This window comes from Phyllobates terribilis, unplaced genomic scaffold (assembly GCF_046119375.1).
Source record: "Phyllobates terribilis strain yellow unplaced genomic scaffold, ASM4611937v1 Scaffold_7__3_contigs__length_470593459, whole genome shotgun sequence".
Classification (NCBI taxonomy): Eukaryota; Metazoa; Chordata; class Amphibia; order Anura; family Dendrobatidae; genus Phyllobates; species Phyllobates terribilis.
In genome coordinates, this window is record NW_027362767.1 from 203,584,520 (window position 1) to 203,603,415 (window position 18,896).

At 44.6% G+C, this 18,896-nt stretch overlaps 1 protein-coding gene across 4 annotated transcripts in view; it reads right to left on the reverse strand.

Annotated features, from left to right (window-relative positions):
- The window catches only part of LOC141154171 (diacylglycerol kinase eta-like), a 269,412-nt gene that overhangs the window by 85,117 nt on the left and 165,399 nt on the right, over nt 1-18,896 (reverse strand). For all 4 annotated transcript variants that reach the window (XM_073639678.1, XM_073639679.1, XM_073639677.1 and 1 more), the window contains 2 exons: nt 17,805-17,915; nt 8,818-8,898 (listed from right to left, as the gene is read on the reverse strand). In XM_073639678.1, the coding sequence (XP_073495779.1) occupies nt 8,818-8,898; nt 17,805-17,915 (192 nt within the window). The remainder of the gene's footprint in view (nt 1-8,817; nt 8,899-17,804; nt 17,916-18,896) is intronic.

The following is an 18,896-nucleotide window of genomic DNA, read 5'->3' on the forward strand; positions in this document are numbered from 1 at the left end:
CGGATATCAACAAGTGGTTACTTGTTCAAGTTAGGAGAAAAATCTATTTCTTGGTCCAGCAGAAAACAAGTGTCAGTCCCATTGTCTTCTACAGAAGCAGAATATGTGTCAGCTGCTTATGCAAGTCAAGAAGTTATTTGGTTGAAAGAACTTTTGGAAGATTTCGGCAAGCCACTAGCTCACCCAACAGTTATCTATGAGGACAACCAAGGATGCATTAAACTTGCCAGCAGTGAGATTAGTGCAAGGACTAAACACATCGACGTTAAACATCACCACTTATGTGACTTAGTAGAACGTGGTGTACTAGAGTTTGTTTACTGCGAGTCTGACAAGATGTTAGCTGATGGTATGACAAAACCATTGCCAAGAGCCAAGTTTGAGGACTTCAGAACCACAATGGGACTAACAGGATAAGTAGTTGTTGAGTGGTGGTGTTGCAATATGTTTAATGCAACAACTCCATTCATGTGTATGTAAATGTTCTATTGCTAGGTTTGTATATTGTCTATAAAGTTAAAAAAAAAAACACTCCCAGAGGCTCACACATAGAAAAGACCATGTGACTATGTTCAGTTTCCTGTGTCTGTGCATGAGAGGAGAAGCAGCCTGCTGATGCTGCACAGAGTGCTGATGCTGCACAGAGTGCTGATGCTGCACAGAGACACTTAAGATATGTATATTCCTGATTCCACAAAGCCGATCATATCTGTTTGTTCAGACACATCTCCTCTATTTTGAAGATTCAACATGAAATCCCTTAACTTGGTCTTATGTCTACTTGTTTCCTGAATGAGCATCCCCCTAGCATAAGCCTTCATGGCATCTCACAGTATGGACATGGATACTGGCCCCGATTCAGCAAGTCCGGCATTGTTCTGGAGGAGCTGACTGGAGTCATACGCCCCTTCATGAGTCAAAGAAGTCATGAGCACCTCCTTGTGTACTTGCTGGAGTAAGATTTGACGAGTGGCGGTCGCCACACCGTGCCAGCTCAGCTCACTTTGTCAGAGCTGGGCGAAAATGGAGTGAGAACGCCAAAAGTCTCAATATTTTAGAGTAGCTTCAATTTGCAAAATTATTTTTACGACTTATCAAAGCTTTTTACACCTTTTTAGTTTTTAGCTTAAAGTATTCTGGAAGTTCACCGTTCAGAAAGTCCCCATTTAGTGGTAGCCAAAAGGGATTAAGACGCCACGAGGATCTATTACTTTTATTTATTTTATTCACTTATATAGCGCCATTAATTCCACAGCGCTTTACAGACATCATCACTGTCCCCATCGGGGCTCACAATCTACATTCCCTATTAGTGTGTCTTTGGAGTGTGGGAGGAAACCGGAGAACCCGGAGGAAACCCACGCAAACACGGGGAGAACATGCAAACTCCTGGCAGGTGTTGTCCTTGGTGGGATTTGAATCCAGGACCCCAGTGCTGCAAAGCAACAGTGCTAACCACTGAGCCACCGTACAGTGCTAACCACTGAGCCGCCGTACAGTGCTGACCACTGAGCCTTCCTCTATTATCATTTATTCTGGAGACTGTCTTTATCTGCCTTTTAAGGGTGCATGGCCTGAGACGCCAGAGTGCTTTATCCATTCTTGACAGAGAATGGTAAGATGCAGAACAGCAGGAGAATTGCATTAGGATGACCTGCCTCCAGAAAGCTTTATACTGTATCTGTTAGTATTTTAGCTCGTGGTGCATCTACAGGAATGTACCTGTGTGGAATTTATCCCAATAAGGACACATGCAATTATTAAAATCCCCTATTATTAGTACAGGGACTGGGGATGACGCAAACAGAAGACAGAACTTTTTGAAGGACCTCGCCTGAGTATGAAGGTGGGACATACACTGCCACCAGCACTATCGTGATGTCAGAAATATTGCATAATAAGAATATATCACACCTATTTTTGGCAATTGATGACTTTAAACATATAGAAGGAATTGCTCTGTGCACTAGAATACTGACTCTCGTTGCGTGAGTGGAATATGTAGATGTAAACTTCTCATGTCTTCTCCCCCAACTAACCTACCTATACTCAATATTGCAATTTCCTTGGGTGGTGCAACCATTACTCCCCAGCAGCTCACTCACTGTCTTGGGGTCATATTTGACACATAACTTTCCTTTTCGGTCACTCACTCACTTATGTTTCCCGCGTTGTATCTTATCTCCAGAATCCAACCTTTTCTCACCTTTGAAACTGAAAAAACTCTTAAGGCCCCGTCACACTTAGCGACGCTGCAACGATCTCGACAACGATACGACCTGTCAGGGATCGTTGCTGCGTCGCTATGTGGTCGCTGGTGAGCTGTCAAACAGGCAGGCTCACCAACGATCAGGGGAGCAGCGACATCGTGGAAAGAATCTTTCCACGATGTCCTGCTCCTGGTTACGAGCCTGCTGAAGCAGGAGCAGGCTGGTAACCATGGTAAACATCGGGTTACTAGGGGCACATGCGCACCTAGTAACCCGTTGTTTATCATGGTTACCACTCTGCTACAGTGAGCGGGAGGTTACCGCTCACTTTAGCAGGCTCGTAACCATGATAAACAACGGGTTACTAGGTGCGCGTGTGCCCCTAGTAACCCGATGTTTACCATGGTTACCAGCCTGCTCCTGCTTCAGCAGGCTCGTAACCAGGAGCAGGACATCTCTGATCGTGGGTTCTTCCTCTGATATCATGGAGAAGGCATGTGGCACCTCAGGACAGAGTTTATGTTGCGGACTTGGCACCATTTCCCCAGGTATACTAATGATTGACTGCAGCTTGGAGCGTCATTGCGCCTGTGGCTCCGGTCAGTGGTCAGTGACCCTTCCATTAGGTCATCTCTCGCTCTCATCCCAATCTCAGCTTCTCCTGCTCACATTTTGCTCTTTGGACAAAGAGCTCCAGCTTAGCGGCTATCTCTATAGCTCCGTCATGCGCCCGATCTTCTCCATGTTGGACTGACCTCCTTCCTTCCCAGTGCAACTCCTCTGCCAGGTCGTGACGGTTTCTGCTGTACCTGAAGACATCCGCCTGCGTATCACAAGATTCAGCACAATCTCCGGTCTCGGGATACGTGAAGAAGCCGCTTTCTAGCAGCGTTTACAGGATTATGTAGACGGATCTGCTCAGGAGATCTGCCGGAGAAAGTCCGCTCACCTGCCTTAGCAGGTCACACCACAAAAATTTTTCAATTTTAATTCAACTTTTAAAATTCTACATTCATTGCAAAATGTTGAAATAAATGTACATCATGATCAAACATTCAAGGGGTTTTCCGTCCATAGCATTTGTCACTCGTATTGAGGGCTACCTGTTTGCCATTGCTCCTAATAATTTAGAGGCTGCAGTCTAGACTGCAGCAACATCACTGCTGCAGCCAATCACTGAGTTTAGTAGCCAGTACTGTCTACATCAGCAGAGCCATTGAGCTAAGTGACTGGCTGCAGCGGTATAATTATGAATACAGCATGCATCAGGCCAATGACTGAGCTCAGTAGCCGGTACAGTATAGATCAGAAGATCCGCTGAGCTAAGTGATTGGCTGCAGTGGTGTCATCATGAATACAGCATACATCAATGTTGCAGTCAATTGCTGAGCTCAGTTGCAGGTGCCATCTATATCATCCAAGCCTCTGGGCTCAGTGATTGGCTGCAGCGGTGTCATTATGAATACAACATACAGTACAGACCAAAAGTTTGGACACACCTCATTTAAAGATTTTTCTGTATTTTCATGACTATGAAAATTGTACATTCACACTGAAGGCATCAAAACTATGAATTAACACATATGGAATTATATACTTAACAAAAAAGTGTGAAACAACTGAAAATATGTCTTATATTCTAGGTTCTTCAAAGAAGCCACCTTTTGCTTTGATGACTGCTTTCAAGAGGTAGTCACCGGAAATGGTCTTCCAACAATCTTGAAGGAGTTCCCAGAGATGCTTAGCACTTGTTGGCCCTTTTGCCTTCACTCTGCGGTCCAGCTCACCCCAAACATTCTCGATTGGGTTCAGGTCTGGTGACTGTGGAGGCCAGGTCATCTGGCGTAGCACCCCATCACTCTACCTCTTGGTCAAATAGCCCTTACACAGCCTGGAGGTGTGTTTGGGGTCATTGTCCTGTTGAAAAATAAATGATGGTCCACCTACAGTAAACGCAAACCGGATGGAATAGCATGCCGCTGCAAGATGCTGTGGTAGCCATGCTGGTTCAGTATGCCTTCAATTTTGAATAAATCCCCAACAGTGTCACCAGCAAAGCCCCCCCACACCATCACACCTCCTCCTCCATGCTTCACGGTGGGAACCAGGCATGTAGAGTCCATCCGTTCACCTTTTCTGCGTCGCACAAAGACACGGTGGCTGGAACCAAAGATCTCAAATTTGGACTCCTCAGACCAAAGCACAGATTTCCACTGGTCTAATGTCCATTCCTTGTGTTCTTTAGCCCAAAAAAGTCTCTTCTGCTTGTTGCATGTCCTTAGCAGTGGTTTCCTAGCAGCTATTTTACCATGAAGGCCTGCTGCACAAAGTCTCCTCTTAACAGTTGTTGAAGAGATGTGTCTGCTGCTAGAACTCTGTGTGGCATTGACCTGGTTTCTAATCTGAGCTGCTGTTAACCTGTGATTTCGGATAAACTTATCCACAGAAGCAGAGGTGACTCTTCGTCTTCCTTTCCTGGGGCAGTCCTCATGTGAGCCAGTTTCTTTGTAGCGCTTGATGGTTTTTGCAACTGCACTTGGGGACACTTTCAAAGTTTGCCCAATTTTTCAGACTGACTGACCTTCATTTCTTAAAGTAATGATGGACACTCGTTTTTCTTTACTTAGCTGCTTTTTTCTTGCCATAATACAAATTCTAACAGTCTATTCAGTAGGACTATCAGCTGTGTATCCAACAGACTTCTGCACAACACAACTGATGGTCCCAACCCCATTTATAAGGCAAGAAATCCCACTTATTAAACCTAACAGGGCACACCTGTGAAGTGAAAACCATTTCCGGTGACTACCTCTTGAAGCTCATCAAGAGAATGCCAAGAGTGTGCAAAGCAGTCATCAAAGCAAAAGGTGGCTACTTGGAAGAACCTAGAATATAAGACATATTTTCAGTTGTTTCACACTTTTTTGTTAACTATATAATTCCACATGTGTTAATTCATAGTTTTGATGTCTTCAGTGTGAATGTACAATTTTCATAGTCAGGAAAATACAGAAAAATCTTTAAATGAGAAGGTGTGTCCAAACTTTTGGTCTGTACTGTATATCACCACTGCAGCTAATCACTGAGCTCAGTAGCTGCTACAGTATACATCAGCAGAGTCACTGAACTAAGTGATTTTCTGCAGAGGTGTCATTATGAATACAACATATATCATCACTGCAGCCAATCACTGAGCTCAGTAGCCGGTTCAGCTACATCAGCAGTGCCGCTGGGTTCAGTGAACAATCTATCACATCTTTGACCTCACTTTATTCTATACAGTAACAAAAAGAAGCACTTCACATACTGTAAACAGTTAGGAATTTGATGGAAATTTGACTCTTGGCCATAAATAGACCACACAGTTCTAACCAGTTAAACAACATACCGATATTAAAAAAAAAAAAACCTAACCTGTTCTTGTAACAAAAGATGTCTTACTGCGCTATATGTTTCCTTCATATCTTAGTCAAAATAAGGGATCAAGTTCTCAGGTCTTGTTCATTTACATTCCAGAGTACAGAAGGTTAATCACGCATGTGTGATGTGAAAAACTACTTCTCCTCCTTCGATCTGGCCAGCGGATACTAGCAAGTTCCTATGGCCGATATGGATCGATCGAAGACTGCCTTCATCCTGCCCATGTGTCTATTCGAATTCAACCAGATGCCCTTCGGCCTAACTAACGCACCTGGAACTTTTCAACGGTTGATGGAGAGATGTCTTGGGGATCTCAATTTCGAAGTGACCTTAATCTATCTGGACGACATTGCAGTATTCTCCACCGCCTTCAAGGAACATCTCAGTCAGTTAGAACAAGTGCCAGAGATGCTCCAAAAGCATGGACTGAAGATTAAACCTCAGAAATGTCACTTGTTCCAGAGGGAGATTGAGTATCTGGGGCACATCGCCTCCAGTGCTGGGGTCTACAACTCCCCCGAAAAAGTGTCGGCTGTACAGAAGTTGCCCATTCCGAACAATATAAGAGAGCTAAGAGTGTTCCTGGGCCTGGCAGGTTACTATCGAAGATTCATCAAAGATTTTGCCAAAATAGCAACCCCGCTCCATGAGCTTCTGAGAGGATCAGCTTGTGAACACAAACAACGGGCCATTCAGTGGGGGCTCTGACAGGAAAAAGTATTTTGTGCCCTGAAGATGACATTAACCAACACTCCCATATTGGCCTTCTCCCAACTCTTACTATACACCGATGAAAGTCTGCACGGCTTAGGAGCAATATTAGCGCAAATTCAAGAAAGCAAAGAACGGGTGATTGCATATGCTAGTCGGTCACTGAGAGAAACCGAAAGGAACTGATAACTACAATTCATTCAAGTTAGAGCTGCTGGTGCTAGTCTGGGCAGAAACCTGATCAGGAGTTAAGAGCATCTCTATCAGCTAGTACGTTGCAGATCTAAGGCCAATGGGAACGATTTGTCATGAAGAATGGTCTGCTACGCCAAAGGATTCAGCTGCCTCAGGAGATGGATGTCACCTGGCAAGTGGTGATCTCTGAAGAAATGGCGATGAGTCTGGCAAAGGAAGCTCATGAATGGGAGGGCCAGTTCAGCACTGAAAAGACTGATGGCTGCAACGATTAGTGTACTGGCCTCAGCTGCGACAGACAATGGAAGAAGCCTGTTGAAGGTGCCGTCAGTGTGAGTTAATCAAGCCTCCAGAACAAAGTGCACCAGTCCAAACTATAAAGAAGTGTTCCCTGTTGGAAGTATTGATGGTGGATTACTTTATGATCGGAACATCCTACAACAGTTATGAGCATTGTTTGGTAATGACCGACCACTTTACAAAGTTCGCTGTGGTCACTCCGACTCGAGATCAGACGGCGCAGCCAAAGCAATTTGCCGAGATTTCATCCATGTGAATGGGTGTCCATAGAGAATTCATTCAGATCAAGAAGCCAGTCTCCAAGGGAAGATAATGGAGGAAGTGCACCATCTCCACGGTATAGACAAATCCCAGACCAGGCCATACCACCCACACACAATACTGAGCCTCATCAGGAGCATGCCCAGGCGTTGTAGGGAGGTCATACAGGCACGTGGAGGCCACACACAATACTCAGCCTCATCAGGAGCATGCCCAGGCGTTGTAGGGGGGTCATACAGGCACGTGGAGGCCTCACACAATACTCAGCCTCATCAGGAGCATGCCCAGGCGTTGTAGGGAGGTCATACAGGCATGTGGAGGCCACACACAATACTCAGCCTCATCAGGAGCATGCCCAGGCGTTGTAGGGAGGTCATACAGGCACGTGGAGGCCACACACAATACTTAGCCTCATCAGGAGCATGCCCAGGCGTTGTAGGGAGGTCATACAGGCACGTGGAGGCCACACACAATACTCAGCCTCATCAGGAGCATGTCCAGGCGTTGTAGGGAGGTCATACAGGCACGTGGAGGCCACACACAATACTCAGCCTCATCAGGAGCATGCCCAGGCGTTGTAGGGTGGTCATACAGGCACGTGGAGGCCACACACAATACTCAGCCTCATCAGGAGCATGCCCAGGCGTTGTAGGGAGGTCATACAGGCACGTGGAGGCCACACACAATACTCAGCCTCATCAGGAGCATGCCCAGGCGTTGTAGGGAGGTCATACAGGCACGTGGAGGCCACACACAATACTCAGCCTCATCAGGAGCATGCCCAGGCGTTGTAGGGAGGTCATACAGGCACGTGGAGGCCACACACAATACTCAGCCTCATCAGGAGCATGCCCAGGCGTTGTAGGGAGGTCATACAGGCACGTGGAGGCCACACACAATACACAGCCTCATCAGGAGCATGCCCAGGCGTTGTAGGGAGGTCATACAGGCACGTGGAGGCCACACACAATACTCAGCCTCATCAGGAGCATGCCCAGGCGTTGTAGGGAGGTCATACAGGCACGTGGAGGCCACACACAATACTCAGCCTCATCAGGAGCATGCCCAGGCGTTGTAGGGAGGTCATACAGGCACGTGGAGGCCACACACAATACTCAGCCTCATCAGGAGCATGCCCAGGCGTTGTAGGGAGGTCATACAGGCACGTGGAGGCCACACACAATACTCAGCCTCATCAGGAGCATGCCCAGGCGTTGTAGGGAGGTCATACAGGCACGTGGAGGCCACACACAATACTCAGCCTCATTTTGACTTGTTTTAAGGACATTACATCACAGTTGGATCAGCCTGTAGTGTGTTTTTCCACTTTAATTTTGGGGGTGACTCCAAATCCAGGCCTCCACTGGTTAATAAATGTGATTTCCATTGATGATTTTTGTGTGATTTTGTTGTCAGCACATTCAGCTTTCTACAGAACAAAGGATTCAATGAGAAGATTTCATTCATTCACATCTAGGAGGGGTAATTTCAGTGTTCCCTTTATTTTTTTGAGCAGTGTAGTTAAATTGCATCGACAAATGGGGTCACTAATGTTTTTAAATTAAGTCAGAAAACATCATCTTTACTTTTCACGTTTGATCACTCTTGCTTTGGCTTTGTGGATGAGTTAATATCTCGCACGTACTCGGCTGCCGTCAGCTTGGGTTGTAATTCTAGGGTACAAAAGAGTTTAACACAAATAATATTTTTATCACTCTACCGTGAAGCTGTTGTTGATGTTCTTAGTACTGGTCTCAGCGACACTGGCATCTGAAAGGTCGACTTCATCAAATATCAGAGACTGCAAAAAAAAGTGATGGTTAAGGTACATTTACCCAGAACAGTATTCTTACACCACAAATCAGAAACAGCCAACGCCTAAAACTGTTACACCCATAAGACGGATGTTTACACCCATATGGCTGCTCTACTGGCAACTATTTAATTTCTGCACTCAAATTCGGACTGGCCCACCGGAGAACAGGTAAACCTCTGGTGGGCCACACAAAGTACACTTAATACAACATGTACATTGAAGGGCAGGATCGATGAAACTACTCAGTTTATTATTTTATTGAAGAATAGGAGTATTTGTGAACAAGATTCAGGCAATATTGCATGGAGCTGAACTAAGGAACCCAGGATGAATGTCACTGGTGGGCCCTTGGTACCCCCGGCGCTGATTGCACTAATAGTGTAGTATAGTGCTACTATAGTAATGTCGTATGTGTAAATGATGAGTTTTCAGATTAACAAGATTTAATGTTACAAATAGTTGAAATGAAACATTTAGAGTTTGTTGAAAACTATAAAGTGGGAAACATTTTGCATTTATACGTCATTGTTTCAATTTGAAAATAAATATATAATGCATTACATGTCTATTTTATACAGTTGTATTGGAAAGTGTAGGAGATTGCACTTTTCAATACGGTGAAGACAATGGTAGACTTTGGCAAGCATTGGCCAAAAGGACTCTTGAGGCTTCTGAACAGCAGCTAGCCCCTATTGCGTCTAACCCCTGTTCCCCCCGTAAAAAAAGAAAAGCGCAGTTAAGCTCTAAAGTATTCACCAGAAGCTTTTGCCAATATGTACTTTATTGTTCTAATAAGCTGTAAAATTGTGGTTTTTGACCTTTGTCTCTCCAGTATGCATCTGTAAATTGTTTAGTATACAGAACAGACCAAAAGTTTGGACACACCTTCTCATTTAAAGATTTTTCTGTATTTTCATGACTTTGAAAATTGTACATTCACACTGAAGGCATCAAAACTATGAATTAACACATGTGGAATTATATACTTAACAAAAAAGTGTGAAACAACTGAAAATATGTCTTATATTCTAGGTTCTTCAAAGTAGCCACCTTTTGCTTTGATGACTGCTTTGCACACTCTTGGCATTCTCTTGATGAGCTTCAAGAGGTAGTCACCGGAAATGGTCTTCCAACAATCTTGAAGGAGTTCCCAGAGATGCTTAGCACTTGTTGACCCTTTAGCCTTCACTCTGGGGTCCAGCTCACCCCGAACCATCTCGATTGGGTTCACGTCTGTTGACTGTGGAGGCCAGGTCATCTGGCGTAGCACCCCATCACTCTCCTTCTTGGTCAAATAGCCCTTACACAGCCTGGAGGTGTTTGGGGTCATTGTCCTGTTGAAAAATAAATGATGGTCCAACTAAACGCAAACCGGATGGAATAGCATACCGCTGCAAGATGCTGTGGTAGCCATGCTGGTTCAGTATGCCTTCAATTTTGAATAAATCCCCAACAGTGTCACCAGCAAAGCCCCCCCACACCATCACATCCATGCTTCACGGTGGGAACCAGGCATGTAGAGTCCATCCGTTCACCTTTTCTGCGTCGCACAAAGACACGGTGGTTGGAACCAAAAATCTCAAATTTGGACTCATCAGACCAAAGCACAGATTTCCACTGGTCTAATGTCCATTCCTTGTGTTCTTTAGCCCAAACAAGTCTCTCCTGCTTGTTGCCTGACCTTAGCAGTGGTTTGTTAGCAGCTATTTTACCATGAAGGCCTGCTGCACAAAGTCTCCTCTTAACAGTTGTTGAAGAGCTATGTCTGCTGCTAGAACTCTGTGTGGCATTGACCTGGTCTCAAATCTAAGCTGCTGTTAACCTGCGATTTCTGAGGCTGGTGACTCGGATAAACTTATCCTCAGAAGCAGAGGTGACTCTTGGTCTTCCTATCCTCGGGCGGTCCTCATGTGAGCCAGTTTCTTTGTAGCGCTTGATGGTTTTTGCAACTTCACTTGGGGACACTTTAAAAGTTTGCCCAATTTTTCGCACTGACTGACCTTCATTTCTTAAAGTAATGATGGCAACTCGTTTTTCTTTACTTGGCTGCTTTTTTCTTGCCATAATACAAATTCTAACAGTCTATTCAGTAGGACTATCAGCTGTGTATCAACCTGACTTCTGCACAACACAACTGATGGTCCCAACCCCATTTATAAGGCAAGAAATCCCACTTATTAAACCTGACAGGGCACACCTGTGAAGTGAAAACCATTTCCGGTGACTACCTCTTGAAGCTCATCAAGAGAATGCCAAGAGTGTACAAAGCAGTCATCAAAGCCAAAGGTGGCTACTTTGAAGAACCTAGAATATAAGACATATTTTCAGTAGTTTCACACTTTTTTGTTAAGTTTATAATTCCACATGTGTTAATTCATAGTTTTGATGCCTTCAGTGTGAATGTACAATTTTCATAGTCATGAAAATACCGATAAATCTTCAAATGAGAAGGTGTGTCCAAACTTTTGGTCTGTACTGTATGTTCAATAAAAGCATAAAAGCCAACAGCAACAACTAATGTAACCAATAAAACCATATATTATTCTGCTTCATCTGTTTTAGTTATGGAGTTTTCGAGCTCAGAATATTGATGATCATTATCTAATAAACCTGATGGCGCTCTTCCTCTTCGGCTTAGTGTGCTTGCAGACTGTCTGCAGCGGCAGTGCGGATATTGCAGCGTTGTTCAGGGTATTGCAGCAATATTCAGCACAGACACAACTAAGTAGATGACGCGCATGTAAAAAGAGCAAAAAAAATCAGACTGCGGCCATCAGCAAGTGTTGTGCTGTCAAACTGCTGATTGGAGGGTGTGCCGAGAATCAAAGATGACAGAAAGGAATAAGTGGGTCCTCTACGCTGCTGACGGAGATCCAAAAGAAAATCCCAGGAGACAGGATCAATTAATGTGGTTTATAATCAATGTGTTTCAAAGTCATCCGACTTCTTCATCAGGAAAAAAACACACACTAGAAAAATAAAAAATATGTGCCACAATGCTGGGCACATTAATGTAGGAGCAGCTCTTGGACTTCCCGGCATTTATCCCAATCAGAACACACAGAAAAAATAGGTGACACAGTCCATAGGATAACAGTCCATAACTTGTGGGTCATGAGCTGCCGGCTGTCAGAAATGCTATGAGCTGGTTTCCAACCATTCCACTAATAAGGTTCAAGGGGGAAAGTTTCTCCTTCTTCAGAGTGTCATTTTAAGCCTGGCATGTCAGAGTGAGGAGACTTATAAGCCATGCATGCTCCTCTGGGAAACTAAATATGCAAATTGTCTCTTCAGAGAGGAAGAGGACTAGAACTTTTAGGCTAAGTGCCCACGATGCAGAAATGCTGCAGATTTTTTCCGCTTCTCCCTGGCAGGAAAAACGCATGCGGATTGTACATGCGGATTGTACATGCGGATTGTACATGCATTTTTCCCGCCAGGTAGAAGCGTTTGTCAAGCGTTTTTGCAGCATTTCTGCATGCGGGTTATCAAGTGCTTTTCCAAGCGATTTTAGCATCACTTGGAAAGTGCTTGACAACTTGGTCACACAATATAAATCCATGCAACCGGCATATAGTGTGACCAAGTAATAGTTAAAAATAAAGAATAAGAATGGTAAAAAATAAAGATTATACTCACCTTCCGATGGCCCCTGGTCTCCATAGCGATGTGTCCGGTGTGTTGGGCGCCTCGCGGTGGTGTGAAAGGACCTTTAATGACGTCATTTAGTCATGTGACAGGTCACGCGACCGCCGTCGTCAGTGGTCGCGTGACCTGTCACATGACTAAAAGACATCATAGAAGGTCCTTTTACACCATTACGAGCCACCCAACACACCGGACACATCGCTATGGAGACCAGGGGCCATCGGAAGGTAAGTACAGTGCTGGCCAAAAGTATTGGCACCCTTGCAATTCTGTCAGATAATACTCAGTTTCTTCCTGAAAATGATTGCAATCACAAATTCTTTGGTATTATTATCTTCATTTAATTTGCTTGCAAGGAAAAAACACAAAAGAGAATGAAGCAAAAATCAAATCATTGATCATTTACACAAAACTCCAAAAAAGGGCCGGACAAAAGTATTGGCACCCTCAGCCTAATACTTGGTTGCACAACCTTTAGCCAAAATAACTGCGAACAACCGCTTCCGGTAACCATCAATGAGTTTCTTACAATGCTCTGCTGGAATTGTAGACCATTCTTCTTTGGCAAACTGCTCCAGGTCCCTGATATTTGAAGGGTGCCTTCTCCAAACTGCCATTTTGAGATCTCTCCACAGGTGTTCTATGGGATTCAGGTCTGGACTCATTGCTGGCCACCTTAGAAGTCTCCATGCTTTCTCTCAAACCATTTTATAGTGCTTTTGGAAGTGTGTTTTGGGTCATTGTCCTGCTGGAAGACCCATGACCTCTGAGGGAGACCCAGCTTTCTCACACTGGGCCCTACATTATGCTGCAAAATTTGTTGGTAGTCTTCAGACTTCATAATGCCATGCACACGGTCAAGCAGTCCAGTGCCAGAGGCAGCAAAGCAACCCCAAAACATCAGGGAACCTCCGCCATGTTTGACTGTAGGGACCGTGTTCTTTTCTTTGAATGCCTCTTTTTTTTCCTGTACACTCTATGTTGATGCTTTTTCCAAAAAGCTCGACTTTTGTCTCATCTGACCAGAGAACATTCTTCCAAAACGTTTTAGGCTTTCTCAGGTAAGTTTTGGCAAACTCCAGCCTGGCTTTTTTATGTCTCGGGGTAAGAAGTGGGGTCTTCCTGGGTATCCTACCATACAGTCCCTTTTCATTCAGACGCCGACGGATAGTACGGGTTGACACTGTTGTACCCTCGGACTGCAGGGCAGCTTGAACTTGTTTGGATGTTAGTCGAGGTTCTTTATCCACCATCCGCACAATCTTGCGTTGAAATCTCTCGTCAATTTTTCTTTTCCGTCCACATCTAGGGAGGTTAGCCACAGTGCCATGGGCTTTACACTTCTTGATGACACTGCGCACGGAAGACACAGGAACATTCAGGTCTTTGGAGATGGACTTGTAGCCTTGAGATTGCTCATGCTTCCTCACAATTTGGTTTCTCAAGTCCTCAGACAGTTCTTTGTTCTTCTTTCTTTTCTCCATGCTCAATGTGGTACACACAAGGACACAGGACAGAGGTTGAGTCAACTTTAATCCATGTTAACTGGCTGCAAGTGTGATTTAGTTATTGCCAACACCTGTTAGGTGCCACAGGTAAGTTACAGGTGCTGTTAATTACATGAATTAGAGAAGCATCACATGATTTTTCAAAGGGTGCCAATACTTTTGTCCACCCCCTTTTTTAGGTTTGGTGTGGAATTATATCCAATTTGGCTTTAGGACAATTCTTTTTGTGCTTTTTTCATTGAAGACAAATTAAATGAAGATAATAATACCAAAGAATTTGTGATTGCAATCATTTTCAGGAAGAAACTGAGTATTATCTGACAGAATTGCAGGGGTGCCAATACTTTTGGCCAGCACTGTATAATCTTTATTTTTTATTTTAAATTCTTTTTTTTAACAGGTTCTATGGTACCCGGGCCTGGAGGAAAGTCTCCTCTCCTCTAGACCTGGGTACCATCCGCACATTGAATCGCTTAATATCCGCATGTGCACATGTAGTCATGCGGATATTAAGCGATTCAATGCAAGTCAATGGCAACAAATACGCTGCGTGTCTGCAAAATTAATGGACATGCTGCATATTTTTCTCCAATGATAATCCACAGTGGAAATTTCCGCAGCATGTGCACAGCTGCACCAAACGTTTTTTAAGTGTTTTCGCTGCAGAAATTCCATGGCAAAACGCTTGAAAAACGCATAGTGGGCAAGCGGCCTTAGGACAGCTGCGTCACCTATTGTAAGTAGTAATCCTAAAAGTAAATATTGACCCGTTAATTAGTCTTGCAATATGACTTAGGATAAAAACCAAACCAGAACCTCAATTTACAGACACAGAGTGAGGAGACTTTAAAGCCATGCATGCTCCTTTGGGAAATTAAATATGTAAATTGTCTCTTCAAAGAGGAAGAGGACTTGAAATCTATAGCGCCACCTATTGGAAGCAGTGATCCTAAAAGTCAATATCGACCCTTCAACAAGCCTTGCTATATGACTTAGGATAAAAGCCAAACCAGAATCTCAATTTTCAGACACGGTGTTTCGGGGTGATTGCCCCTCATCAGTGCAAAGTATGAGATCTGATTTGGCTAGGTGAGAGGCTCTGGACTGAGGTCTAGGGGGTAACTAATAAGATTAACACTTTTATGGGAATGAGGAAGAGAAGATAAGAAGGGATGAACATCAGTTTATACAAATGAACTGAAAAATGTAAGATGTTTACTGCTTAACATTTATGATATGAGCAAATAAAAAAGTGTTGCCTTTACTCCATTTCAGTTTAGCCAGTGTGAAAGATATTGGCAGTGAGTTATGTTGTGACATTTATCAAAGAAGGAAACGGAGTAATTAATGTGTCGCAACATACTTCAATAAAGTAGTCCAGCTTTAAAGAATATCTAAACTTTTATTTTTTATTAATTTTGGAAGTGGAAAGCTATAAAATACAAATAACTTTATTAGGGGATTTGCTTTCACTTCTGTAAAACTAAATTACAGTATCATCTAAGTGTTTTCTAAACCCCGGCTTTTCCCCAGACTACTTGCTGCCTTTACAGTTGTGCTCAAAAGTTTACACACCCCGGCAGAATTTTTCCTTTCTTGGCCTTGTTTCAGAGAATATGAATGATAACAAAAAACGGTTATTGGTTGGGTGAAGCCATTTATTGTCAAACTACTGTGTTTTCGCTTTCTAAATCTTAATGATAACAAATGGGTTTGAATGGCTACTAAAGGTAACATCCTCACCTGTGACCTGTGTGCTCGTAATCAGTGTGTGTGCATAAAAGCTGAGTGAGTTTCTGCAACTATTGTTGAATAATTCAAAGTGTAGATCTCAGTCAAATATAAAATAAATCAATCAGTGCAGACTGTGCACTTATCTCCAGTCTAAAAAAAAACAACAGCAGGCAGTCCGACTCGAGTTTCGCCAGTTTTGGAGGTCATCTGGAGCATAACCTGTAGTATTTGCATACACTGGAAGGAATGACAATGTTTATTCTGTTTCTTATACATTTTTTATTTTTTGTAAATCCGTTCATTTCTCTCTACATATTGGGCCACATAATTAATGTTTACCTTATTTAGCAATACATCTCCCAACCCAACAGAGATTTAGCCTAAGTAACATTATTCACACGGACCTTTGTGATATCTCTGAGCACATCTGTTTTTAGAGTGTAATGACGATTGTGTATGTGAATAATGTTCTGATGTTAGCAGTAGATGCCCTATTGTAGGTAATGGATGAGAAACAGAAAAAGTTTAGTCATCCATTTTAGTGTATATGAATACTCTTCATAGATTGGCTTTGGATGTCATGGCCTAGAAGAAGCCTGCGCTATTTCTTGGTGAAGACCAGAAATGAGTTACCGTATTTTTCGGACTATAAGACGCACTTTTTTCCTCCAAAATTTTGGAGGAAAGTGGGGGGTGCGTCTTATAGTCCGAATATTATATTACTGTATGGCCGTGCATGGTGGTGGGTGTGGGGGAGCGGCAGCGGGGGATGAGCGGGGCACAGGAAGCAGCAGCCGCCTGCTGCAGCCTGCGCTGTGCCCGCTACTAAAGAAAATGAATATTCTCTGCTCCCCACACCCATTGGTTGTAGTGAATATTCATGAGCTTTAATAGCGGGCACACTGACCGCAGAGCGGCAGCAGGAGCCGCGCTGCAGTACAGTGTGCCGGCTATTGAACAAACTGAATGGTCACTGCTCCTCACGCACAGAGTCCCGGCGTAGGGAGCAGTGACTACTCCAGCACAGCGTCTCACACTGTGTGAGGGGGCATGGCAGGGATGCCATGCGCGCCCTGCCATGCGCGGCTCACACAGTGACAGTGTCGGAAGCAGAGCGGGACAGCGCTGGAGGAGAGAGGAGGTGAGTATGATTGTTTATGTTTTTTGTGGGCAGTGTGATGGGGGCTCAAGGGGTGCCATACATACCAGGATGGATGATTAAGGGATGCCATACATACCAGGATGGGTGATCAAGGGGTGCCATACATACCAGGATGGGTGATCAAGGGGTGCCATGCAAACCAGGATGGGGACTCAAGGGGTGCCATACATACCAGGATGGGGGCTCAAGGGGTACCATGCATACCAGGATGGGGGGCTCAAATGGTGCCATGCATACCAGGATGGGGGCTCAAGGGGTGCCATACATACCAGGATGGGTGATCAAGGGGTACCATGCATACCAAGATGGGGGGCTCAAGGGGTGCCATTCATACCAGGATGGGGGCTCAAGGGGTCCCATACATACCAGGATGGGGGATAAAGGGGTGCCATGCATACCAAGATGGGGAATCAAGGGGAGCCATGCATACCAGGAAGGGGGATCAATGGGTGCCATGAATACCAGGATGGAGGATCAAGGGGTGCCATGCATACAAGGATGGGGGATCAAGGGGTGCCATGCATACAAGGATGGGGGATCAAGGGGTACCATGCATTCCAGAATGGGGATGAGGGCCATGTATACCAGGAAGGAGGGCCATACATACCAGGATGGAGAAATTGGGGGACATTACCCCAATACCAGTGTCAGCAGCAGACCCCCTCCCCCATAACAGGGCATCATGACCACATTTTTTGCTTACATTTTTTTTTCCTATTTTCCTTCTCTAAAACCTAGGTGCGTCTTATGGACCGGTGCATCTTATAGTCCGAAAAATACGGTAATTATTGTAATATTCTGATGCATCAAAAAGTGGAAGTCACTTTAGAGTTTGTCACCTTTGAATCTTTGGCGTAGTACAATGTCCGTCCTCTGAGCTTGAAATAGCGTCTCTTCCATCTCTGAAAGGAGCTGGTCTGTTTCAGCAGAATTCCTTCCTTTACACTTTTCTGCAAAAAAAAAAAAGACATTCCAAAATCATGTTACAATTTTCAATGTGAGTAAAATATGCACAAATAATATTCACAAATGTAAAAAACATATCTCTTTACTGCTGTAACTGTTCAACGGATCTCTAAAAGGTATGTACAGGGCCGGATGTGTTGCCTTGGGAAAAATTAAAAACGGAGCCCCAAAATACAGTCACATTAAAGAGGTTGTGCGGCTTTAGCCTACAAGTCTGCAGTCACTCTATGTGTCACTCTATATGACAGCAAACTTGTGAATCCTCATAATGCGCGCAGGGAGGATCCTATGGTGCTGGCACCAGGAAGTGTGTGATTTTCATACTTCCGGCCACATTCCGACTAGACATGTCTGACCTCTCTCAATACACTTGCATTGAACGAGGCTGAAGATGTCTAGTTGGCATGTGACCGCACATACTTGCGGTCACGAACCTGTCCGCTCCCGTACGTGGCACAGGAGAATACTCACAGCGCAGTGCGCACGATGTAAAGATTCAGAAGTCTGCAGTCACATAGAGTGACTTGTAGCCTAAGGCCGGGCAACCCCTTTAAGCTTATATAGAAGGTGTTACGCACACGCCCGGACTGACTGGCGTGAGCATGATTAGTGATCCCACTGAACCATGAACCGAGGAGTGCCTGGAGGGGCGTAACTAAGTATCAACTCGGTCCGACCAAGGTCACACGGCGGCTCAGTCGACTCCGTGAACCAGGGAGGAACCGAGCAGAGGGACCAGGTGCTACTCCAGGTCAGACCCCGGTCACAGCTGTTGACCCACACCGGGGAATGCAGGAACAGGCAGGTTAGGCTGGCATACAGACAGGTGGGTACTGGCAGGCTCGGCTGGTATGCAGACAGGTGGGTATTGGCAGGCACGGCTGGTATGCAAACAGGTGGGCACTGGCAGGCACGGCTGGCATGCAGACAGGCGAGTACTGGCAGGTAGGAACGCAGGCAGGATA